Raw genomic sequence first — 25,411 nt, forward strand, 5'->3', positions numbered from 1 at the left:
TCATCCAGGTGGATGCTGCACACTGCTGGGGGATGAGGAAATATACCCCCGACAATGTAAAGCACAAGAGAGAATGAAATGAGAACATGAAACTTCAATATAGGATTTCAGTGTAAGCGCTGATGTCTCAAGTGTCTTTTCTTATATAAATTAAAATAATTTGTAAAAATTGTACTCCTCAACTATTGGTTGAATTGACATCCCAGTCCTACATGCACACAGACTAACCCGAGTTTGAGGTGTGTCTCTTTCTCCTGGATTTCCTTCTGGGATTCTGTATCTAGTCGTGTAGACTGTAGCTCCGCCCCCAATTTATCTGACTACTGGGCTCATGGCTCATGGCCCGCCCCTCTTTCTGATTTGCAGCGTGATTCCAGAGGCTTCGGCACGGCAGAATCCGGTATCAGTTCTGCCTCTTTTAAGGTACAGAAGTCATTCTCACACTCCTGTCCAACACAATCACATTCTACAGCAACCCAAGCTTTTCTTCAGGGGTATAGAAAACCCTGGATCCTCTTATGTGGATAACTAAAATATATGCTTATGGATTTTGATTCCATTTGCCCCTTTTTTTATTGATCTATATTGTTCGTTTCAAAAGGGCGCTTTATTTTTCATTTCTAGTATTTGAATCCTTTCCTTAAAGGAGTAGTTCACCCCAAAATGGAAATTCTTTCTTCATTTGCTTACCCTCATGTCGTTCCAAACGCATACAGTGGACTTGAGTGGTTTAATCCAAGTCTTCTGAAAAGACATGATCGCTATACATATATTCTAAAGAGATTGGAATGACATGAGGTGAGTAAATGTTGACAGAATATTCATTTTGGCATGAATTAACCTTTGAATGTAGTATCATAACATGTTTAAATGGTCAACTTAATTTTTTTATGTATTTATTCATTTTTATGTTGTTCCCAAAATGGTTCTGCAAATGGTTAGCATTTATCTTTTATATCTTTTTACGGACATTCACCAGTGTGTTTGTTTCTTTCCATGCCTTACCCTGTGGTGGAACTGTAGAGAGTAAGTGTGGTTAACTATTGTGCAATTATTTATTTTTTTTTGACTGCTTGTTTGTTTTTATGCAATGCCAGTGTCCATAAACCGTGAGATGCTTCTCTAATAAATAGCTGGAAAGCATTTATTCAGTTTTGGGCTGTGCTTGGGACTGAGCATTAACAGTGCAATCTACTTTCCTAATGTACTAATCTAGAACATGATGAATGAATGATGGATGATGAAAAAGTGACACCTAACAGATGACAAAGATGTTTTTGATCCTGCTATTAATCTGTGGCTTTGCTGTTAACCAATCAAGAATATCTTAAAAGTGTTTATATTGTAAACATCTGTAGTTTGGATGTTTGATCGTTCAGAATATTGGCTGTAATGTAACAAGTAGCATGCAGTTTTGTTCACTTCTACATTGTATTTGTTCTTAAAGGGACAAATCTTCTGAAATTCCCAAGTAGGTAAATAACTAAGTAGTGCCTTTATTAAACAAAAATAAACTGCAGGCTGAATCATAGTGTACCATTTGAAAAAACTTGATCAAATATTGTGAACCAGTCGATTTCTGCTTACTTAAAATTTCCCCATATCTATCTATTTTATATAACTTCCCTACATTAACTATTAATTATATAGAGACCATCATGATGACAGTGTATCATGACATTTATGCTGTTCCAATTGACTTTTCGTTTTTTTTACTAACTACTGCCATTCAGTTGGAGTCAAATCAGAATTTATATTAAGCTTTTATATCTTGCGCATCACAGTTTTGGGTGAAGTTGGGTGATGGCATTGGCACTGCTTAGATATTTTCCTACTGGGAGAGAGAACATTGCACCATTAACTCTTAACAAATAAACAACAAATGTCCTCTGACTGAGTGAGATGAATGCATGAATCAAAAGTGATTATTTTTGTGGTCATGCATTCTTGTTGATGTATTTTTATTGATTTAGATGTGGTTGTATATTTCTGATGTCTGTTTTGCTGATGGTGTTTGTCCAGGTGTTCAGCATGTTTTTGGAAACACTGGTGGACTTCATTGCAGTTCATAAGGAGGATCTGCAGGACTGGCTCTTTGTACTGCTCACACAACTGCTGAAGAAAATGGGAGCGGATCTGCTCGGCTCAGTACAAGCCAAAGTACAGAAAGCCTTAGACGTCACAAGGTATGTTATAAAATGGAAAAACTGGAATCCATTATTTCGGCCATGCTCTGATATGAAGTGTACACAGATTTTGGTGCTTGAGAGTAGTTTATTCATTTCTTATGTTTTTCTTCAGAGAATCTTTCCCGAATGATCTCCAGTTCACTATCTTAATGAGATTCACAGTTGATCAAACACAGACACCCAACTTAAAGGTAAGTGCTTTTTTGGAGACACTTTATCTTCTCACACTGTGTGGATGAGTGACTAGGCTTGAGATAGTGTTGTGCAACATGCTGGTATCAGAGAATGTAAAGTAACATGGATTGCGGCTGCCAGGTCTTACTTTAGTGCTTGTTTTGGAGTTTCTTCAGGATATCATGCACTGGGTCAGTGTTCTCAGGTTGTTGTTACCACTCCATAAAATCTCATGCAAGCCACAAGGACTTTGCCTTGCATAAGAATCTCCAACCTCTACCTCAGTGTTTCCTGTACCTCAGCTGAATCTGAAGAGCCACGGTTTCAGTTGTTGCATTGCTAATGCTTTGTCAAATTTGTGAATGAATAATTCAATTGATAACACAATACAAAATACACTTTTGCTTTTTATTGATAGTTTTATTGATTGCCAGTGTATTTTTTGCATTAGTTATATAGTATTATAGTATTTATTAAGTTTAAGGTTTTTTTATTTTCTAAAAATTTTCTTGTCTTTTAAAAAAAAATTGTATATAGCTTAATTTTATTTTAATTTCAGTTTTAGTGTTAATGCTTAAAGTAACCTAATTTTAATTTAGTTAATAAGGGAGCAGTGTTTTTTTTTTTTTTTTTTTTTTTTTTTTCTCCATTATTGTATTTATTAATATTTTGAATTGGCTTTCATTTTTAGTTTGCCATTGTCATGCATTTCATGAATTAATTTTTCTTTATGTACTTTCAATTTATTTTATTTTTTTCAGTAACTTCAGTGCTTTAACTTGCTCTAAATTAAATTAAAATTTAAAAATTAAATGTAAAATTTAAATAAAATGTATTTATTTCCGTTAGATTCCAAGGCATCTTTTTAAAATGTAATTTAAACAAACGTTTTTGTTTTGCATCTAATAATTTATCTTATTTCCAAAATTCCCCGATTTGTAATAGTTTGGTTGCAAACATTACAGTGTTAGATGACCGCAAAAGGTAGTCTAAATGTAAAATGAAAGGAAATCAACATGAACAATTAAATATCAAGTGTTGATAAAAAACAAAATACATGAGAAAAGATACATCTTATATTGAGAGTTTAATTAAAATTGTATTGTAATATAAAAAACAAAAACATTTGTGTTGTTACCTTTGGCTGCAACAATCAAATTGCTTAGGAAACACTGTCCTACGCCAAGCCCATAACCATATTTGCCAAGTCCACACACGCAAAGACAGAACTCGCCTCTAACCAAACCATCTCCCCCTTCATCTGCCTCACATTCAGCCTTTTTTAATCCTGTCCAGTCTTCCCTCCTGTCCCTCCCCTCATCTGCGTGTCTGTCTGGGGCTTCTTTTCATTGATGTGCTCTCCCTCTCTCTCTCTGAAGCCGGGGAAAAGGCGCTGTTGCTGGTACGGGGGCGGGGCTATAGAATTGCTTCCCCTCAGAAAGCGACGGCATGTTTGCACACTGCAGGAAAATATCCAAGTGTGGAACCAAGCAGTACAGGTCAGTGAGACTCAGGGGAAGCAGTTCTATAACGCGCAGCTCTCACAACTAAAATCCCTCAGCTCAACCTATATCACGCCAAATCCAGTTTCAAAAGGAACCGACAGTTAGAGAAGTTACTGAATTTACCTCTTCCACAGAAACTCACAGATAGATCTGCAGATTTCAACCCATAATTCACAATTTGAGAACCCTGCCCATTACATACATGTTTATTTTGATAATTCTTTAGTGGCAAGTCCGTCTAGGCAATCCACATTACTGTAAGTGACAGTAAAGACATTTAATGTTACAAAGATTTCTATTTAAAATGAATGCTTTTCTTTTGAACTTTCATCAAAGTACCTTAATATATCACAGTATCCACACAAAATAATTAAGCAGCATAACTTTTTTCAACATTGATTATCAGAAATGTTTCTTGAGCACCATATTAGGCGAGGGCGAGTTATTACCTTAATTATTCAATATTGACAGAAGAAGGTTTTTTTATTGAAGGCATGATGTTCGAGAGAGAGGGACGTCACTGAAGGAGAGCAGGACACAACCCTCTGACAACACATACTCAAGAGACCCCGTTTCTCTTGAGCTTTTTTGTCTTTGAAAAGCTGTCACACCTGACATGCTCTCTCCAACTTCCCCCTGCTGTCTTGCTTCGTGTCATGGATTCACGAATAGCTGTGAACGTGTGGCTTTGTGTGCTTGTTTGTAACTGATGGAATGCAGCCGTGATGGGGTTTTGATTCTGAGTGTGGAAAAGTTTGATTGAAGGAGGATTTGTGATTGAGGTGAAATATTTGAAGCAGAACTTTTGGAGTGACTGTTACTGTTCAATGACATAATATGCCTAAGCTGAATTTGCTGCACAGTTGTAACACGGGGATAATGTTTCAGGTGAAGGTGGCCATTTTGAAGTACATAGAAACACTCACACTACAAATGGAGCCACAGGATTTTGTCAACTCGAGCGAAACCAGACTGGCAGTGTCACGAATTATTACATGGACCACCGAACCCAAGAGCTCCGACGTCAGAAAGGTACAAGATGAGTCATTACACTGTGTTTTCAGCTTCATAATGTGAGCTCTCAGTTTATTTATATTTAGTTTTTAATCTCTTTGAGGGTCTGATTATGTTCTTTGTTTGTAGGCAGCACAGTCTGTGTTGATCTCGCTGTTCCAGCTGAACACACCAGAGTTTACAATGCTTCTAGCTGCACTGCCTAAAACCTTTCAGGATGGAGCCACCAAATTATTGCAGAACCACCTACGGAACACAGGCAACACAGCCCAGGTGATCAACACGTTTCTAACATGAGCACTGTGTTGTATCTTATACCACCCAGAATTCTAAACATGCTAGAATAATGTGAAATATGATTGAGGTGGTGCTGTCCTATAGGTATCTTTTTAAATTATACAAATTAAGCTGTAAATAAAAGTATTCACATTATTAAAGGGATAGTTCACTCAAAAATGAAAATGTTCATCTGCTTACCCCCAGGGGTTCCAAGACTTTGTTTCTTCAGTAGAACACAAACTGAGATTTATCAGTCATATAATGTAAGTGTATGGGAATCACGGCTAAAACATACAATAAAAAAAAGCATTCTTGTGGCTCGTGACGATACATTAATGTGTAAAGATACAAAACGATTCAAGAAACTGTTCAAGAAACTGTATCGTATTTATATAGGTTTATTTATTTTTTACCTCATGCCTGATGCAATGCCTGAACTGTATGACCGCCTCCTCAAAACACAGCCTGCATGTGATGCATGGGCTTCTTGCTTTATGGTGGATCATAGACTTATAAGTGTATTACCGCCACCTATCTCTCAAATTGACCATTGACACTCTATCTTCAATCTCAATTAGGTCCATTTAAGAGATAGGTGGCGGTAATTTGATCCGCCGTAAAGCAAGAAGAAGAAGACACCTCACACGCAGGCTGTGTTTTTAGATGGTGCTCATACAGTTCAGGCATTGCAGTTCATCAGAGATTAAAAAATCTATATATAAATACTATTCAGTTTCTTGCACAAACCGATTGTTTTGTGTCTTTACACATCAATGTATCGTCACGAGCTGCAGGGTTCCATTTGGTTTTGTTTTTGTATGAGTTTCTTTTTTGTTTTATTGTTTGTTTTAGCCATGATTCCCATCCACTTACATTATCCTCTTGGAGTGGGGACTTTGGAGTGAGCAGGACACGTGAGCAGGACATGTGCTGCATTGTCACGGGAACATCCCAGCTGAAGATAATGAGGAAATTTTGACATTCCTTTTGCCAAGTGCATTCCTAACGACTACTTAATGGCACGCTCGTGCCCTGCTCACTCCAAAGTCCCCACTCCAAGGGGATAGGGATGATCACTTCCATTCGGAATTGGCCCGGGAACTGTTTGGTATCGATACTAGTACCGGCACACCCCTAAAGCACATAAACATCAAATTTTCATTTTTGGGTGAACTATCCCTTTAAATTGTTAAATACTAAGTAAATTACAATAAAACTAATATTCAATATTTTTGCAGTAGGAAATAATTATAATATTAATATATCAAATAAATATAATTGTAATTATTAATACTATTATTATTGTTGCTGTGTCTCACCTGGTTGCCTGTTGATGGCAACATTGATTAAATTTGCCCTGCAACATTGCTCAAAAAGTTGCCCCATGTATCGTAAGCCTAAATCATTTTTTTCTCGCAGGCTCCAATGGGAAGCCCGCTCACCCGACACACTCCAAGATCACCAGCCAGTTGGTCGAGCCCTTTAACGTCCCCTACCAACACATCACAAAACACACCTTCTCCAAGGTATGCCACTGAGTCACAAACTACAAACATGGACATAGATTCATTCCACCAATGTTGTTGTTTGAGTTTTCTCAGCATTTCTCCATAACCAGGTCCTGTGTCATTTTGTGTGTGCATAGTGCATTTGATTACGATACCGAAAACATGAACTCTGAGGAGATCTACAGCTCCCTGAGAGGAGTCAGTCAGGCCATCCAGAACCTGAGCGTCCGCAGCCAAGAGGACATGACGGAGCCACCACGAAAAAGAGATGGAGATGGTGGAGAAGAGGTAAGAAACACAAGTGTAGACCAAATAAATCAAAGCCGAATATAAATTTTAAAAGCAAACTAATAATAATGACAAAACAGCCTGATTACTAAAACTTCAAAATGAAAACGGAATATATATAAATGTATACATGTGTATATATTAGGGATGCACCGAATCCAGATTTTTGGGGTTCGGCCGAATACCGAATCCTACTCGCATCCTTATTCCATTAACACAGTAAAACACATTAATGAAGTAACAACGTACACAGCAATGTATTTTTCATTTTATTTTATTTTAACTGTAAATAAAAATAAAAATAAAAAAAGAATAGCCAACATTATGCCAGGATGACAAGTGAGAAAAACTTTTTTGACAATTAACCAAGCTTATGCTTACCCAAGTAAACAACCAAAACCTTTCAATAAAAGTGCAGCAATGCAAAGAAAAGTGTTTTTATTTTTAAAAATCAGAATATGTTTGGTGCCTTGGTAACTGAAATGAATGTAATTGAATATTAACTCAATAAACATGGATAGTAGGCTGTTTAGTTTTCGTTTATAACAGTAGGATAGGCTACGATTAGAACAGTAGCCAAATATTACGAAAAATATAACGGAAGATCACACACATCTCCTGTATCATAATTAAATTAATGTAAAACCTCTAATCTTTCACATGAAATGAGAGTTTAAAAAAAAAAAAAAAAAACATGACGCTCTGCATTAACAGGTGACAGCCTGTTGCAAGTGTTTACTGAAAAGTCTTTCACTGTGTATGTGTGTGTGTGTCTATATATATATATATATATATATATATATATATATATATATATATATATATATATGTAACGATAAAACTTTGTACTCATCGGGAAGAAGGAGGCGGGAACCGGCGCACAATCAAAAAATTTGAATAATTCCAAAAATAAACACAAAACAGCGTACCAGCCCCTCGCGGACGACTGGTGCGCATAAATAAAAGCAAACACATAAAATAATGTCCCAGGCCTGGTCCTCTCTAGTCCTTCACTATAGTCGCTCCAGTTTTATATCCTTCCATCTCCTACGTGGAACTCGATACTGGCGGTGGGGCGCAGGTGTAGCTCATCTCCAATCACTACACCTGGCCTCACTCCTCGTTCCCACGCCTCTCGGCCCCTCCCCACTCCTTCCCTCCGGGGGGGACCGCTCACGGGGACCTGCGGGAACCTGGGGGTTGGACAGACGAGGCGAGAGAAAAGGAAATGGAAGGAGGAGCGACAGGGACGAGAGAGGGGAGAGAGGAAAAAAAAATTCCGGTTCCCAGACGCACTGCTGCTCGGCCCTCCACCGGCTGGGTGATCTCCTCCGCGGTACCCGGCGGTGGCACTGGACGGCCCTCGGCGGACGGCACGACACTCCTCCGCCGCCCGGTGGACGGCGACGGCTCCTCCGGTTTTGGGCAGCCGGCAGGAGTCCCCCGTTCCCTGCACCTCCGGATTCCTTCGTGGAGGCAGCAGGCTCCGGCCCCCTGGCGAATGGCGCCGACTCCTCCGCTCCCTCACGGACGGCAGCCGCCCCTCCATATCGTGGGCGGCCGGCAGCGAGCTCGCCCGTCCCCGGCAACTCGCTCCAGCCCACCGCCTCGAGCGTCCCTGGCGGCACATACTTCGCCAGCTCGAGGGCACCGCGGATTCACCACAGCGGCGAGGGATCTTCAGCAGCGCGTCCCTCCTTCTCCCGGGTTTCGGCACCACTGTAACGATAAAACTTTGTACTCATCAGGAAGAAGGAGGCGGGAACCGGCGCACAATCAAAACATTTTAATAATTCCAACACAAAACAGCGCACCAGCCCCTCGCGGACGACTGGTGCGCATAAATAAAAGCAAACAGGGACTCGATACTGGCGGTTGGGCGCAGGTGTAGCTCATCTCCAATCACTACACCTGGCCTCACTCCTCGTTCCTGTAACGAAGCGCGTCCCTCCTTCTCCCGGGTTTCGGCACCACTGTAATGATAAAACTTTGTACTCATCGGGAAGAAGAGTGAGCGAGCGTCTTAGGGGCCGTTCACATATCGTGCCTAAAAACGCATGGAAAACGATAAGCGCGTCTTTCTCCTCCTTTCCAAATCGCTCGGGCAGAAGCGCTCATGAGGCGTCTGTCTTTGCTAAGCAACAATGACGTGCTCTCTCCATGAGACGCGGAAATTTCAGCAAAGGATAAATGGATTTGCAGCTCTAAAAATCGCTTGCAGTAGCTCTGCTAATAAATTTATTTCAAAATGGCAATCCATATACAACTATGATCAGCTGTTCCTTCATCTTGGCTGAGCTTTCAATGTTGTTACAAGGATGAAGCTGATTGGTTAGTTCTTGTCACATGATCAGCGGTGCGGTTGCGGCATTCTGAAAAGTTGAGATGTTTTTACATTTTGCTGTATCTAAAACGTACCGAACCGAACCGTGACATCAGTGTATCGTATCGAACCGAACCGTGAATTGTGTGAACCATTACACCCCTAATATATATATATATATATATATATATATATATATATATGTGTATATATATATATATGTGTGTATATATATATATATATATATATATGTGTATATGTATATATATATATTAGTAATTTTTGTATTATTAAATACTATGATAGTAAAAACATTTTTATCATATAAATACTAATGAAATTATGGGATATTCATTTAAGGTTTTTTTCTCATATCATATGGAATGATATGGGGGGGCAATGCTTTTGTAAAAGCTTTTTCAAATTACCAAGAAACACTTTAATAGTATACAAGTGATACCAAAATAACAGCAATTTTGATTTACCAACTTGTGTTTGTATAAAAAGAGAGAGACTGCAGAGTGATATGAAACCACTCATACAGTTAAGCACTCATTATATATAACCATTTTTGAGTTTTCACCACTGAGATTGACCAGTTGGAATGAAGTTTTGAAATGAAACGGGCTATGAAACAGATGTGTTGTGAATGTGTGTCTGTGCAGGGTGGTGATCAACCCACAGACTCTGGTCGGACGGCGCTGGATAACAAGACCTCTCTGCTAAATACTATGCCCCTCCTCTCCTCGAGTCCCCGCCCAACAAAGGAATACCAGCCAGTCAGCTACTCCGACACCTCCTTCACTTCCTCCCCTTTCAGTAAAAGCCTGAAAGATGCAGACCAAGATGCTGAGTCCTTCACTGATGGTAATGCACTCCCATAGCTATTTGTAGCTGCTTTGTGAATTGTGTACATGTAAGCACATGTGTGGGTCTGACTTCCTTTCTGCTGGTGGTGTTACAGACAGTGGCGTGGACCAGTCTGAGGTGGTTGCTGAGCTCCTAAAGGAGCTCTCGAATCACAGCGAGCGGGTGGAAGAGAGGAAAGCAGCGCTGTGTGAGCTAATGCGGCTGATCAGAGAAACACAACTGCATGTTTGGGACGAGCACTTCAAAACCATCCTCCTGCTGCTCCTAGAAACTCTTGGGGATGGAGAGGTGCATGCAAACATACACTCACTGCTGTAAACGCACTCTAATCTGAATCATCAAGACAACCAAATGCATCTTATTTACTTGCTGATCTTTATTTTTCTCTCTCAGCATGTCATTCGGGCATTAGCACTGCGGGTGCTGAAGGAGATCTTAAACCGGCAGCCGTGGCGCTTTAAAAACTATGCCGAACTCACCATTATGAAGACTCTGGAAGCACATAAAGACCCACACAAAGAGGTCCAGGCTCCTTGACACACACAGGAAGCATGTTAGACCGACAGCTCAGACTGTAACTAAACACAGAATGTCCTTTTGTCTCTGTATCAGGTGGTACGGGCTGCAGAAGAGGCAGCGTCTATGTTGGCCACCTCAATAAGTCCCGATCAGTGTATTAAGGTGTTGTGCCCCATCATCCAGTCGGCTGATTACCCCATCAACCTAGCTGCCATCAAGATGCTCAACAAAGTCATTGACCGGCTGCCCAAAGAGGGTCTCCTTCAAATGCTCCCTGAGATCGTCCCTGGCCTCATTCAGGTAAATACTCTCTTTTATATACACTAGGTTTGAGGTCAGTAAGGTTTAGTTTTGAAGAAGAAATTAAGTTTAATTGATTTATAATGTTACAAAAGATTTCTGTTTCAAACAAATACGGTTCTTTTTAACTTCCTATTCATCAAAGAATCTTGAAAAAAGGACAGCTTTTTCAACATTGATAATGATTGTAAATGTTTAATGTGCTGCAAATCAGCATATTAGAGTGAATTCACCTTTGCCATCAACGTAATAAATAAAAATTATTTCAAATTGTAATATTTCATTTGTGATTAATAAATGCAACCTTGGTGAGCATAAGAAAATTCTTTCATTAACAAATCTTACTGAGCTCTAGCTGTATGAATAGGGTAAGGAAGCAAGAACAGTTTCTGATAAGTGTTATTTTAAAAATGTTATTATGAAATACTCTAGTGATGTTTGTCCATACAGTTGAAGTCAGTGGTCACCAAAACTATTTGTTTGGCAACATTCATTATGTTCAGTTTAGCTAACGAGTCAGTGCTTGAGAATTAAAGTGAAAGTGATGAAAACGAGCAATATCCTCTATACACAAGACTGTTATCAACATAACTGATATTCAATATGGTAAGCAAGCACTGCTTTGTTTACATTTCATAAATCTGCATATACGTCTTATATCCTTGTTTCAGTTTCTCATTTTAAATGATGAATATATTCTATTGATAGCTGCTGATATATACAGTCCTGTTTTGGTCCTGATGAAGCCGATGTAAGATGATAACACTGTAAATTTTTACTTCTGGGTAAACGATCCCTTTAAAATCAGTGTACTTTACCATTGAGTAATCTATCTCCGAACCGGAATTGTTCAGTTATTCACTATTCCCATTCCTAATGATATAGCAAAATATATTTAACATGTTCCAGTTAATGAATCTACATACTTCAGTTGATTGGCATGTCAGGACACGGATTGTCTGTTGTTCTAGATGCTGTAGAACATACTATCAAACTTTGATAGTTGACTTTATACATAATTTAACCCCCTTTGACACCCCCTAGTGGACGTATTTAGGAACAAGCTAAATACATAGACTTACCCTAATATTGAGCATCTTTGTAAGGTTATATGGTGATGCTCCCTGCTAGTTTTAAGGATCTTTTTCTCTCCTTTGCAGGGTTATGATGACTCTGAGAGCAGTGTACGAAAGGCGTGTGTATTTTGCCTTGTGGCCATCTACGCTGTCATTGGAGAGGATTTGAAACCTCACCTCAGCCAGCTGTCTGGCAGCAAGGTGAGCCGTTTCCTCTTGCAGAACCCAACCCTTTTCCCTTTCCCACCTTTCCGCCTCTCATTATCTCTCGGTTTTAGATTTCCGAACATCTGTAACATGTACATTCTCTCTGTTTTCCCAGCTGAAACTTTTGAATTTGTACATAAAGCGAGCTCAGAGCGGCTCCGGCGGAAGTGACCAGTCTTCAGATGTGGGAGGGCAGGGCCTGTAGCTGTGCCGCCACTATTCAGAACTACAGCACTCTCTTAGTGCAGGGGGACCCTAGCTGGCTTTTTAACTCACATGCATACTCAAACAAACACCTACACTTGCTTACCTACAGAAACACAGGCGCATGCACCTACACTGCTGGACACCCTCCTCCGGCCCCGCATAACCTTCCAGTGGGACATGCATTGAGGAGCGGAGTCGGACTGAAACTCTTCCTCCAAACTAGGATCACCGTCTCTCTGTGTGCATGTCTGAGAAACCTCTATCTGTGGCACAGGTTGTGGACTGCTGATGTAGTTTTGTTGCCTTGTTAAGGAGAAGATTATGTGTGTGTGTTTGTGTGTGTGTGTCAGACAGGGAAGGTGGAAACCAAGCAGAAAGAGGGGGTGTTGTGGGTGTTCTTTTGTGCAACATGGAAATGGTTTCTTTTTATCAAAGAGCTTATGAGAAACTCAGATTTTTAAGATGAAGTTCAAAACTTCTTGGTCTGAGCGACGTGTCATTAATGTTCCTAAATGCTCACTATCGATTATTATTAACGGTCATATCAGTTCACATCAGGTTGGTCCAGCTTGCTCTATAATAAGACATACTTTGCTTGGCTTTATGCATGTCATGAATAAATCTGAACCTTTTTATCTGGTTGCATACATTGCTTAAAGGGCCACGCGTCAGTCGCCCCGCACACCCGAGATTCTCATTGCAGCGAAGCCACATGTGATACCGCACCACATAGGTAATATGTATCTATATATACAATAACAAAGGGATATTCAAGAAGATCGTGTGATGTCCTGAGGGTGTGTGGATTCTTTTAAGTAGCTAGTGTCATTCTTCTCTAATGGGAAATTTGTAGAAATGTATTTACACATCTAAATGCCGCAACTGTCTTGTCACTTCTTTCCTGTAGTGTCGGTCTCTCTCCTCCATCAGGAAGTTCTCTTTCTCCCTACTGCATTTCTAGAACTGTGCTAACAATGAAATTAAAATAAAGAAAATGTACAGTAATGAACTATATGTCTCCCTGTTATTTTTCTAAATGTGACCCTGGTCTTAAGTAGCATGGATATATTTGCAGCAATAGCCAATAATTAATTGAATGGGTCAGAATTATCGATTTTCTTATATGCCAAAAACCATTCGGATATTATTCAGTAAAGATCATGTTCCATGAAGATGTATTTCGTCAATTCCCAACCATAAATATATAAAATATTCATTGCTTAGGACTTCATTTGGACAACAAGCCGATTCTCTCAATAATTTGAATGTTTTTTTTTTTTTTGCACCCTCAGGTTCCAGATTTTCAAATAGTTGTATCTCAGCCACAATACGTCCTAACAAACCATACATCAATGGAAAGCGTATTTATTCAGCTTTCAGATGATGTATAAATCTTGATTTAAAAAACTTGACCCTTGTGACTGGTTCTGTGGTCCAGGGTCCCAAATGCTACCTGAGTAGTTGACTACAACAAATGAGTTCTGATTTAAAGGGTTATTTGACACAAAATGTAAACTTTTGGTATCATTTACTCATCATGATGTCATTCCAAACCTTTACCATTTCTTCTGTGGAACATAAAAGAAGATATTTTTAACGATAATTAAAACATTTTTGCTCATAATAAAATTAAATGGGTTCCAAACAACGACCCTTTGATTTTCATTTAATAAAAAAAAAGTTTTTTGTTTTTTTGTATTTATAGACTGTTTAAAGGGAATAAAAAATGTACACTAATTTTCAAAAGTTTTCATGTCTTTAAAAGATGTGTCTAAAGATGAATAAAGCTGCACTATTTAGCCAGAAATACAGTAAACTAAGTAATATTGGGAAATATCACAATTATAATTTCAGGACTCTTTGATGAATAGAATGTTGAAAAGAACAGCGTTTATTTGAAATAATTGATAATGAAATAAAATTCCTTACTGCCGCTTTTGATCCGTGTAATGCAAGGTTTCTGAATATAATTATGAAATTCTTTCCAAAAAAATGTTGATTATGTAGTGAAATGATATTGCAGTCACGGAGGGGCGATCGCGTGCGCTGTCTCGGTGGATGAAGTCCACTGCTGAATCTGGTAAACAAGAGCAACAGCGAACCTCGACGCGAGATTGCTTTGCTCGCTGTCTGTCACTGGTTTCCTAGAAGATAGTAATGCAATGCTGTTCTGCCAGCTGCACACTGGGAGCTTTGAGAGTCGACAGTCCTTCAGCTGCAGTAACACACGGTAAGACTGAGCACTACTGAACAACTCTCGTGTTTAATGCAAATTAAGGACCTAACTTTTATTGGTATTTCCTTCTGAAATTAGTTTTCTTTGTTACTCCTGAAGCGCTTTGTTTCTCATATCTGTTAATCGCATTTGTCTCAAGTTTGTTTACTCTTTTGAGATGCGCCTTCAACTGGGTTAAAATTACAGATTATATTCAATTCATTATACACAATTTTAAATATTATATAACGATGATATAAATTATTATGTCATATATTGCTGTTACATGAAAATAATTTCTGGGTACACAAAATGCAAATAATAGAGTTATGACGCAAAATGCATAGGTCATAATAAATAAACAAATAAATAATGGCCAGCAAATATGAGCGGAAACCAGTGTGCTTTCATTGTGTTCACTTAATACCCAACAGCCATAGTTAAAGTATGATGGTGAACTAGGTGTTTAAAATCAACATACAAAACCACTTCTAGAAAAACATATTCAAGTATTTTATCACATGACCTAAAATCACTTGTCTGTAATGAGAAATTAGAGTGCAGTAAAATCAGAACCAGTTAAAAAACGTCATTGTATTCATCCTCTGCACTTTTGTTGGCTTCATTTGGCCATTGCAAACCTTTCAAATATGTCTTGGTGATACACACTATTCTACTGTTTCCTGTTATCTCCCACTAAATAGAAACTTGCTACAGAACTGTCATCTGGAAATAATTCATCTATAAGTCTGCAATATTGTTTCTCAAGGACACTTGTGCCCTCAGTGTAAAACAATGAATCGGGTGTTTCCCAGCTGTCTCACAGCGCTGCAACTACATTCCCAGCTGTAAACACACAAGACTGTTTTGTTTATAGGTTGGTGGTCTGTTTAAGAGAATCTAATGATGTTCAAAGGCCTGTCTGCTTTCCTGTCCAGACCACAACAACAGGTTAAAAACACCCAAAATATGTCCTTAAAGGAACACTCCACTTTTTTTTTTTTCTTCTTTTTTTTTTTTTTTTTTTAAATAGGCTCATTTTCCAACTCCCCTAGAGTTAAACAGTTGAGTTTTACTGTTTTCAAATCCATTCAGCCGATCACTGGGTCTTGCGGTAGCACTTTTAGCTTAGCACAGATCATTGAATCTGATTAGACCGTTAGCATCTCACTCAAAAATGACCAAGAGTATCTTAATTTTTTTTATTTAAAACTTGAATCTTCTGTAGTTACACTGTGTAAGACAGATGGAAAATGAAAAGTTTCTAGGCCAATGTGGCTTGGAACTATACTCTCATTCCAGCATAATAATCAAGCAACTTTTGCTGCTGTACCATGGATGCATAAGACGCAGTGATATTATACAGCGCCTGGAAATAGTCTAAAAATAGCTACAAGTGGACTTTGGCTGTCATCTGAAGATCTGAGGTTTTTAAAATAATGTGTTGATTGTGTTAAACATTCTATGATTTAAATGATAATTTTTTTTATAAAAACAATCTTACATATTCAATAAGTTTGCATTTCTTCCACCAGGTGATGTGTCGTTTAAAGGGGTCATATGATGCTACAGTTTCCTTTTTTTTTGGAGTGTTACAAGCTGTTCATGGATAGATAAGATCCCTAAAAAGAGATATTCTTTATAAAAGTTAAGACCTGTCCACACTTTGCTAAAATGCCTGATTTAAACATGCCCCCACATGTCTACATCAGTGTGTGGGAAGACTTGCATAACACCACCCAAATGTTCACCACAAAGAAAGGAGGAGTAACTTTGATTCTTGCTGTAGTATTGTTGCCACCGCCGCCATGTCGTGGAGATGCTGAGTGTTTCGTTGTGAAAGCGAAACTACTTTGTTTGGCCTTCCAAAAGAGAACACAACTAGAAAACAGTGGTTAAAAGGATAGTTCACTCTAGGGCTGCAACAACTAATCGATAAAATCGATTACTATCGATAATGAGAATCAGAATCAGTAAGAGGAGACTAACTGTGATCAAAGTGCACGTGACGCGAGTTCTTGCAGAGCATTTCTGTGATTTTATTCAACTTTATTGTTTTAATTTTGGATCTATAGATTTAAACTATTTTCACTATATAGCCTACAGTTATTAACAAATTTATGTAAGGGTTTTAACCAATTTTGTAAGGTTTGTGCTGTTCTTAACTAACATTATTGTAATTTTTTTATATCTTTCTGTATAGGTTAGACCTCCAATATGTGTAAGCTTTTTAGTAACAACAGTAAGCTATTTTAATGCTATAATATAATTATTGCTGTTATCTGTGAAGGACAGGCAGAAATTCTCAAGTGCTTTACACAATTAACACAATTAGTCAAAAAGTACATACATAATGCAAGCACCGGAGCTATTATCAAAGGCAACAGAGGCAATTTGTGTTATAATGTGAATAAATACTATTTAGTTGTTTTAGTTTGATATTTGTCCAAAAATTAAAATAACATTTTTAGAATTCTTTTTTTTTTTTTGACAGATTTCTAAAATATTTGTGTTTTGTCTTATGACAGTTGGTCTAATAAATTGTTAAGCGCTGTGTTTTCATAGCATTCAGTTGGCACATTTGCTTTAAGGACATTGGGCAGAATATGGAATAGTTTGTTTTTGTCAGTTAAAATTAAAATAAAGAAAATAGGGGGTTTAATCTGATTAATCGAAAAAATTATCGACCAACTAATCTATTGTCAAAATAATTGTTAGTTGCAGCCCTTTTAAAGACAATTAGATGTTTAACTGCTTACCCCCCAAGGCATCTAAGATGTAGGTGGCTTTGTTTCTACAGTAGTACACAAACTGAGATTTTTTAAGGGGTGGTTGACTGATTTTTTTCTAGGCTTGATTGTGTTTATGGGGTGCAGTCTACGTGTAACGTGTTCATACTTAATTTTTTAAAAACGAATACTTTTTTACATAATCTACCTTTATTCCACATCGATCTGTCCTTTCTCTGACAAACGCCTTGATTTATTTCCTGTTGTTATGAAGGGGATGGTCTAATCGATCCTGAAATTTTGATATATCGATACTGATGCGAGTATCGAATGGTATCGATTCTCAAATAAAAAATATCGATACTAAGGTATTTTTATTTACCAATGATTTTGTTTATTAAACAAAAAATAATTCCTACAATATGCCTTAAATTGGACGAATTACCTATGTTAGCAAATAATTGTGTGGAAGAGATTTTCCTGCTCATCTGAACACACAAATGTTGCAAGGCAGAATCCATCAATTACAAAGAGCATTCACTCACTTCTGACATTGCATTTAAATAGAGCTGCGTTTCCCAAGAGTAGCCTATAATAAGAAAGCATGTTTTTGGAAGAGGCAGCCCAGAACAATGCAGATTTTGTGCAGTACATGTATTTAAATTTGAATGTTAAAACTTTATATTGCTCTTGCTCTATTCTGTATTGTTAGTATAAATCACTCTCCAAATAAAAAGGTTGCATTTTATGCATGCAACAGACTATTACTGGCAGTCCCTTATGACATTGAACCTTAGTAAATGAACCTAGTTTAACTATAGTATTTGTAGATTTCCTTGGTTACCATTACAGTAAACACATTTTAACCATGTGTAAACGAAAATGTAACCTAATAAGTAAAAGCAATTAAGGCATATTAAATGTTAAAATGGATTTCAAATATAAAGTTAAGTAGGTATTATTACCCATTGTACTCATAATAATTAAATACATTTCATAATCTCAAAGTTCAGTTTAGAAGTATCGTATCGTATCGGAATTGATGATACTGGCAATTAAAAGTATCGGTATTGTATCGAAAACAAAATATGTGGTATAGCCCATCCCTATTATGAAGATTGATCAGCTGGCTCAGTGTGTTGTGATTCGCTAAATCGCCTCGAGCTGAACATCCCGCCCCTCTCAAGCTCAGAATGTGCTCCGGTTGTATTGTAAACAATGACATCCTCTATATTGTTTATAAATTTGAGCCTGATTTAGATGCAGAAAATATTAATGAAGAGGATCGCCAGAACCTGTGCAGGCACGGCTCTTAATAGTATGTTTGTTGTTGTCTCATACTTTTAAATAGGCTGTTGTTTGTAAATGCTACTGCTTCTGTTAGCTTTTAATATACGTTTTATTCTGATTAAAACTTTATTACAGCACAGCAACCGTACGTGTGTCCATGTATAACGCTTCTCATTGCTTTGTGAAAATAAGTGTATCAATGGAACAGTTTGTTGGAGCTGATCTGATGATCTGAATGAGAGAGAGAGAGAGAGAGAGAGAGAGATACAGAGCAGGGCGACTTGAGGAACAGGATTGAGAACCGCTGCTTTAGAACATTGGTTTTGAAACTGAATTCATTATAGTCGTTAGAAGACAGAATCACGATTCATATATGCACAGACTTTTAAGTACACCCCTAGTTTTGTCTTCCTTTTCTCTAAAGCAGCACAACATGGCCTCGCCCCCTTTGTTGCGTTTTCCCTGGGGCAGGGTTTATCTGGGTTTGGGACTTAACGGACCTGGGAAGATGCTTGTTGTAGTCCCTTACCAGCCATTTTTGAAGGCATTAAACTGCCAGAATTTCAAAAGAAGATATCTCTGTTTGCATTTAACTTTTGATATTGTTTATATCCAAACAGCAACATTACTTACTAATGTTAAAAAAGTTAAATTGCAATCAACCACCCCTTCAACTATAACATTTAATGCTAAAAAAGACAATATAAGTCATTAAAATCCGTGATCATTTCCCCACGGATGCATAGTCGCGGGACACAGTATGGTATGGGGCATAACATTTCGTCACACACTTGAATTATTCGGCCAATCACAATGCAGTGCATAGCTGGTCAATCAGAGCACAACCTTGTTTTTTAGACTGCTGAGTTTTGTAAAAAAATAAAATAAATAAAATTACGCGTTTCAGAAGGCGGGGCATAGAGGAGAAACAATAATGTACAGTATTTGTAATAATAATTTTACAAAATATTAAATATTACACTATTTGTAATAATGTTTTTGAACCTTAAACCGCGTAAACAATTTCATTACACCAAAAACACAAAATAGTGTTCTTTTCGCAACATCATATGACCCCTTTAACTTGTACACTGGAAGTTAAAGGTTCTATTTTGTTTGGAAGCCGAGAGTGGCTACAATGTATCGGAGCGCGAGCCAGGGAGACGATGACGACAGATCCTCTGAAGCTGATTGGCTGAGCGCGACTCGCAGAGCAACGTGATTGGCTGTCAGATTCCAGACCCAGATCCCTGCCTGCAACTCTCTCGCGTATGGTGTTTGAATGGTGGCAGACGGTGTGTTGCGTCCGTGTGTGGTGATATTTTAGCCTCTTCCGAAAGATCAAACGGGCGGGACAGCGCGATGAAATTAGGTGAACGTTTCCGGAGAGTGGAGAGCGTAAAGACACCGCACCGCGTGCAGGATTAGATGAACGCGTGCGAGCAAGCGAGCTCTGCCAACCCAGTTACTCGAGCGGACATTGCGTGTGAATGCGGTGACAGTCAACAGCGTCCTCCCACCCTGCTTTATATAATGGAAGATTGCATACAGATATGATGTGCTGCTGATGTATACGGCATAACACACGGGAGTTGGAAACGGATAATACACGAGGAGGTGTTGCGTGGAGGGTTGATTTGACTTTCGCGACGCCTCAGCTCACCTCACCTCGAGATTTGCGTTATTTCTCGCCTGTGTTACTGTGGAACTCAAGCAATGGCGAGGCACACGGCAGTCAGGGCTAGAGCCGTTTGTCCTGCTTTCAACAGCTAGCCTTCTGCGGCCACCTAACCAGCTCTAGTAGGACTAGCTGACTCCTGCGGCGACGCGAGCTCCGCGCAGGTGCTGTCTGTACGAGGTGAAGCTGGCGGCGCTGCGGTTAGAGTCGGAGGAGAAGGATCTGGGCGCCATGGCGTGGGTGCTGAAGATGGACGATGCGACCATCGAGTCTGGACTCGTGCACGACTTCGATGCCAGTTTGTCTGGCATCGGCCAGGAGCTCGGGGCTGGCGCGTACAGCATGAGGTTAGAGCAGCATGCAAACCGATCAGCAGCTTCCTAGGAGTCCCTGAGCCGGGGGCGATGCATCTGTGACGGCGAGCTAGTTGGCTAGCCGTTTTGATCGCTGTGCTATATTGCGAACCTCGGGATTCCTCGGGATTTCGGTATTGTGTTTATAGTTTTAAAAAAATCATAATTTGATACGAATATTTACCATTTGGTCCTTCACGAGATTGTTTTTTGTCGTCCGCTGGATGCAAAATGGCTATAAGAGAGTTGCTATAGCTAGCTCAAAACAATAGACAATGAGTTGCATTCTAATGTTATCTGACCATATTGAGAGCTAACGAGACCTTGCATTTGTTTTAATCTGGCTGTAGAGTGTTAATCAACATTCTCATGTTCCTTTCGAATAGTCATAACGTGGTTGCACTGAAATGATAACATGCACGTTTGAAGTGATGTTACTTCCTGGAACACAGTGTTCTTTGAAATCTGTTCTGAGACGCGAAATTAACAGTTATAAAGAATTAGTTTACGCTTTACTTGACGTTAAACGAATTGGTTTTAAATCTTATATCTTCGTATGTATTGTTTTAAAGGACATTAAACTGTTTCGTCAATAAATCGTTTAATGATTATAGAAATTGAGGCGAACGTTGAACTCCATTACGTCATATGATACTGCGCATAGAAGCTATGATTACGTCATTGAGACTTAAAAAGTTGATGCAATATTTAAGATGATGGTCATATCCTCGAGATAGTCTGTATGCTTTTTCTGTGTACCTTTAAACTAAGGAAATTAAAGGTGAAGTGTATATTATATTTATTTGATAAAATATTCATATGCCAGATTATTATGCAGACAAACAAGTCATTGGATAATTGATTCTCAAAAAAAATGTAAATACTGTGGCTCAATAGCACCTGCTCTACCAATGACACCAGTCTGAGGGCGGGACTCTCTCATACTGACCAATGGCACACAGAGGAATTGGTTTAGGAAACCTGTTAGAAAAAGTCATAATTGTGGTAATGTTTGATTTTGTAGTTATAAAACCATTATTCTAAATAACCCAAATAAAGAAGGAAAAAAAACTAGGATCCTGCAGGCCCTTGCATCATACAACCAAATCAATTCCTGAGGGAACCTGAAGAGTGTGACGGTTGGGTTCTGGAAGTAATCCTATTCACTTTCAAATTTTGGGGGAATTTATTTGAAAATATAACTAAACCTACTGTGAGCCGTGAGGTTGTTAATTGTTAATAATCTGCATTGTTTTCCGTTTTAAAAAATAACCATGTTTATCAGTGAATTTCTGGTGGAAAACTACATGAAGAGATTCTGCAAAGAAATTTCTACCAGTCGATGATTTGAAAGCAGAAAATCACACCAAAAGATCTTGCGCCCACCCAGTCCCATGTAGCACTGAGAATGACATAAGTGTCAGCCTCCCTCCCTCATAATTTATATAAAAAAAAAACAATAAAAATAAATAAATATATATCACACACACACATCCAAAAGTGCATTTTTTGTTGGTTAAAGTATAGCAACAACATGTAGTCGCTAAGTAACTGGAAAAGAAATCCCCGATGCGTTCCCATTGTTTTACCTTCTATAAACATTTATTGACCTCATGTAACAAACTGCTTATATAAGTAAAAGGACAATTAAGATGGATTAAAAACATCTAGAGTGGACCACAGAAATTGAGCATTTCCTGCTACTCACACATCTGTCAAACAGGAAACACAACCAGAGAAATATCCTCTTGCACCCACGTGACCAAACAGTTGGAAATTCTTAATCACAATATAAAATAAAAGACAAGCACTTACTGCACCTACATCAACTTTCAGGTTGGCCTACTAATTGACATCAGAACTAAACGGCTCTATTTTGCTTAAAAATAACATGGTCCACCTTTACTGTTGGGCTTATTTTTTTTAGAAATACTATTGGAAAATATCATTATTTAATGTTTTTTAATCTTGTTTTCAGGTGCTACTAATATTATTATAGTCGTTTGTTATTAAGTTGAACCGACCAGAATCAATCTGTCCAAAACATCACACAATTTATTCATAGTTGTATATAGTTTTTTTCATGAGTTTCTACTGCATGCCAGGTGCTGCAGCATCCACAGCATTTGAAGAGGCAAACCACAATCCCCCTGCATACGTCACAGTTTCATTGGGCTTTTAATGATGGAGCATATTTAAACTATATGTCGCTTTTACAAATCACCAGCAGCCTTCGCTATTCCCATTTGGCCACAAAGAGTTTGAAATGTGGTCACTGCGTGATAGGAATACACATTATGTGCCTGAGGTCAGGTTCCATGGAACGATTACTCTGGGATGTGGTGGGCTTCTGGAGGTTGTGGTGGAAAGAGCAACATCAGCACTTTCCCTGGAGCGCTCTGTTATTCTGCAAGTGTCAGAAATACTCTCTGTGAGAGAGTATAGTCCGAATCAGTGATTGAGTTTACATTCTGTGGAGGATTTGTTGGTGGTGGGAGCGCTGTAGTGTGAGACATCGGGAAGAGGGCTGTTCACATGCTCTCCCTCCCTGATATCAAGTTTCTTGTTACTCTTCCAGCGCCCTGCAGATTTGCAGTTGACACAGTTCTCTATTGGTGTTAGAGAACCAGACAGTGTTTTTGGGTCACTGAAGCATAACCTGACCAAAGACTTTTGGTTAAAACATGTTATTTGACTGCTATTTAGTTATTTTTAAACATTTTAATCGCATTTTTGCACATTGTTGCCCAGAAAAAGTAGGCAACAGTAATAATTGGCTTATCAGTATCAGGCAGATTTTGTATTGATGTTGCATAATAATAAATTATGTATTTTATTTAAAAGATTGTCTTTTTGCATTGACTAGTTCATTTAAAATGGTTCCATGACATACATTTTTTAAATAAATACAAAATTACTTGTACTTTCTGATTTAATGAGGTCATGAAACCTGCATGCACGATTATAAAAGAATGATCAAAATGCTGTTCAATCTTTAAATGAATTTAAAATTAACTGTAACATGTCACACTGCAGGCAGCTGCCCTTATATTTATAAATTTTATGAGATTTGGACAGGAATATGAAATTTTCTTCATTTGTAATTTGCAGTTGTTTTCAATGAATAGGGTGAGATAAGTTCCAGTTCCAGATATCATGGAGATATGCTTATTATTTTCCTGCTGTGTCTGTAAGTCAGTGCAGTGACGGGGTGCTAATGTGATGTTTTCGTGTTGCATTTGAGGTAACTGAGGGTGTGAGATGCTGATTATCTGACTTGCGATCATGTGGAATGAGCGGCTGTGGAACGGAATGTTACAGTGGAGCTGCTCATATTTCAGAAAACACTTGCAGATTGGTGGGCAGGAAGGATCCTGTTACAAACATCACGTCATGTCAAACAGACTGCCAGCTAACTGACTCAGCGTCTTTAGCTGTCACTGCACTGACCTGATACATACCGCCTGTATGTGTGCGACTGGAAAAGCTCAGAGCCATGGCCTAATAGATAGAATATAAGAATATTTTGGGCTAAATATTGTTTAAATTCATTGTTAATTGTTTGGTATTGTGTACATAGATATTAATATAAAAATTTGGGGGTCAGAAAGATTATTATTATTTTTTGTGCTGTTTTTGAAGTCTGTTATGCTCAAAGCTGCATTTGTTAAATATAATATAATATTTTCAGTCTTCAGTGTCGCATGCTCTTTCAAAAATTATTCTAATATGCTGACTTGGGGCTCAAGAAACATTTCTTATTTTAATAAGTTTGGGGGGAAAACAGCATTTATTTGAAATAAAAATGTTAACATTATAAATGCTTTACTGTTATTTTTGAACACTTTAATGCATCCTTGCTGTATTGTTTAGTTAGAATCAATTTTTTATATACATTTATTTATATAGCACATTTAAGTATAGCAAAGCTCTCCAGAGTGCTGAACAAAGAAATAGAAAGTTAAAGACCAAACAAAACAAAACATATCTGCCTTTTCTTGTTTTGTTTTTATTTCCTCGCAGTGTGATGAGAAAATGTCTCTGTATGTTTGTGGTTCAGAAGTATGCAAGAGCAGTCATGTGTCTTTGGGTGTAAGCAGACGGGGGCTCCCCATATACCTGTTTCCGTGACAACCATTTCCATACTGATGGGAGAGGTTCTGTGGTTCTAACCGACATATTTCGTAACGTCCGTTTCTCTGTGTGTGTGTGTGTTTTCCTCAGTGACGTGTTGGCTCTTCCAATCTTTAAGCAGGAAGATGTTAGTGTTCCTGTGGAGTCTGACACCAAGAATCCTCCGTTTCAGTATGTGCTGTGTGCCGCCACGTCCCCTGCTGTTAAACTGCACGAGGAGACGCTCACCTACCTAAACCAAGGTATGCTTTTCATTAACTACATTTCTTTCTCTGTTCCTTCGAGAATACCAAAATATTCAGTAACACGCTTTCCCTCTCCCTCTGTAGGCCAGTCGTATGAGATCCGGTTGCTTGATAATAGGAAGATAGGGGAGATGCCTGAACTCAACAAGACTGTTAAGGTGAGAGATTGGGTGTGTTTTATCAGTGCGGTGCACTTGTGGTTTTGTGTGGTGTGGCTTCTGCACTGGTATTCAGTGAATCTACAGCCTCTTGGGAAAATTAATTATATTGTAAGTTCATAGTTTGCCATATAAATTGAAATAGGAAAG

General features: G+C 38.4%; 2 protein-coding genes across 33 annotated transcripts in view; both read left to right on the plus strand.

Moving 5' to 3' along the window:
- Window positions 1-13,468, plus strand: part of clasp2 (cytoplasmic linker associated protein 2) — a 48,824-nt gene extending 35,356 nt beyond the window's left edge. For 24 of the 31 annotated variants that reach the window (XM_052584397.1, XM_052584390.1, XM_052584383.1 and 21 more), the window contains 12 exons: window positions 2,023-2,186; window positions 2,302-2,380; window positions 4,757-4,900; window positions 5,012-5,155; window positions 6,581-6,687; window positions 6,807-6,957; window positions 9,946-10,147; window positions 10,245-10,438; window positions 10,544-10,672; window positions 10,763-10,969; window positions 12,130-12,246; window positions 12,368-13,468. In XM_052584397.1, coding sequence (XP_052440357.1) covers window positions 2,023-2,186; window positions 2,302-2,380; window positions 4,757-4,900; window positions 5,012-5,155; window positions 6,581-6,687; window positions 6,807-6,957; window positions 9,946-10,147; window positions 10,245-10,438; window positions 10,544-10,672; window positions 10,763-10,969; window positions 12,130-12,246; window positions 12,368-12,457 — 1,728 coding nt within the window. In that variant the 3' untranslated portion in view covers window positions 12,458-13,468. Of the gene's footprint in view, window positions 1-366; window positions 424-2,022; window positions 2,187-2,301; window positions 2,381-4,756; window positions 4,901-5,011; window positions 5,156-6,580; window positions 6,688-6,806; window positions 6,958-9,945; window positions 10,148-10,244; window positions 10,439-10,543; window positions 10,673-10,762; window positions 10,970-12,129; window positions 12,247-12,367 lie in introns of all 31 variants that reach the window. The other 7 variants (XM_052584381.1, XM_052584382.1, XM_052584399.1 and 4 more) reach the window with 1 other exon arrangement.
- Window positions 13,469-14,520: 1,052 nt separating this feature from the next.
- The window catches only part of ubp1 (upstream binding protein 1), a 28,101-nt gene continuing 17,210 nt past the window's right edge, over window positions 14,521-25,411 (plus strand). The window contains exons 1-3 of one of the 2 annotated variants that reach the window (XM_052584418.1): window positions 14,521-14,689; window positions 24,949-25,100; window positions 25,188-25,261. In XM_052584418.1, coding sequence (XP_052440378.1) covers window positions 14,622-14,689; window positions 24,949-25,100; window positions 25,188-25,261 — 294 coding nt within the window. In that variant the 5' untranslated portion in view covers window positions 14,521-14,621. Of the gene's footprint in view, window positions 14,690-19,941; window positions 20,719-24,948; window positions 25,101-25,187; window positions 25,262-25,411 lie in introns of those variants that run through there. The other variant, XM_052584417.1, reaches the window with a different exon arrangement.

Source organism: Carassius gibelio, chromosome B19 (genome assembly GCF_023724105.1).
Source record: "Carassius gibelio isolate Cgi1373 ecotype wild population from Czech Republic chromosome B19, carGib1.2-hapl.c, whole genome shotgun sequence".
NCBI classification, from domain to species: Eukaryota; Metazoa; Chordata; class Actinopteri; order Cypriniformes; family Cyprinidae; genus Carassius; species Carassius gibelio.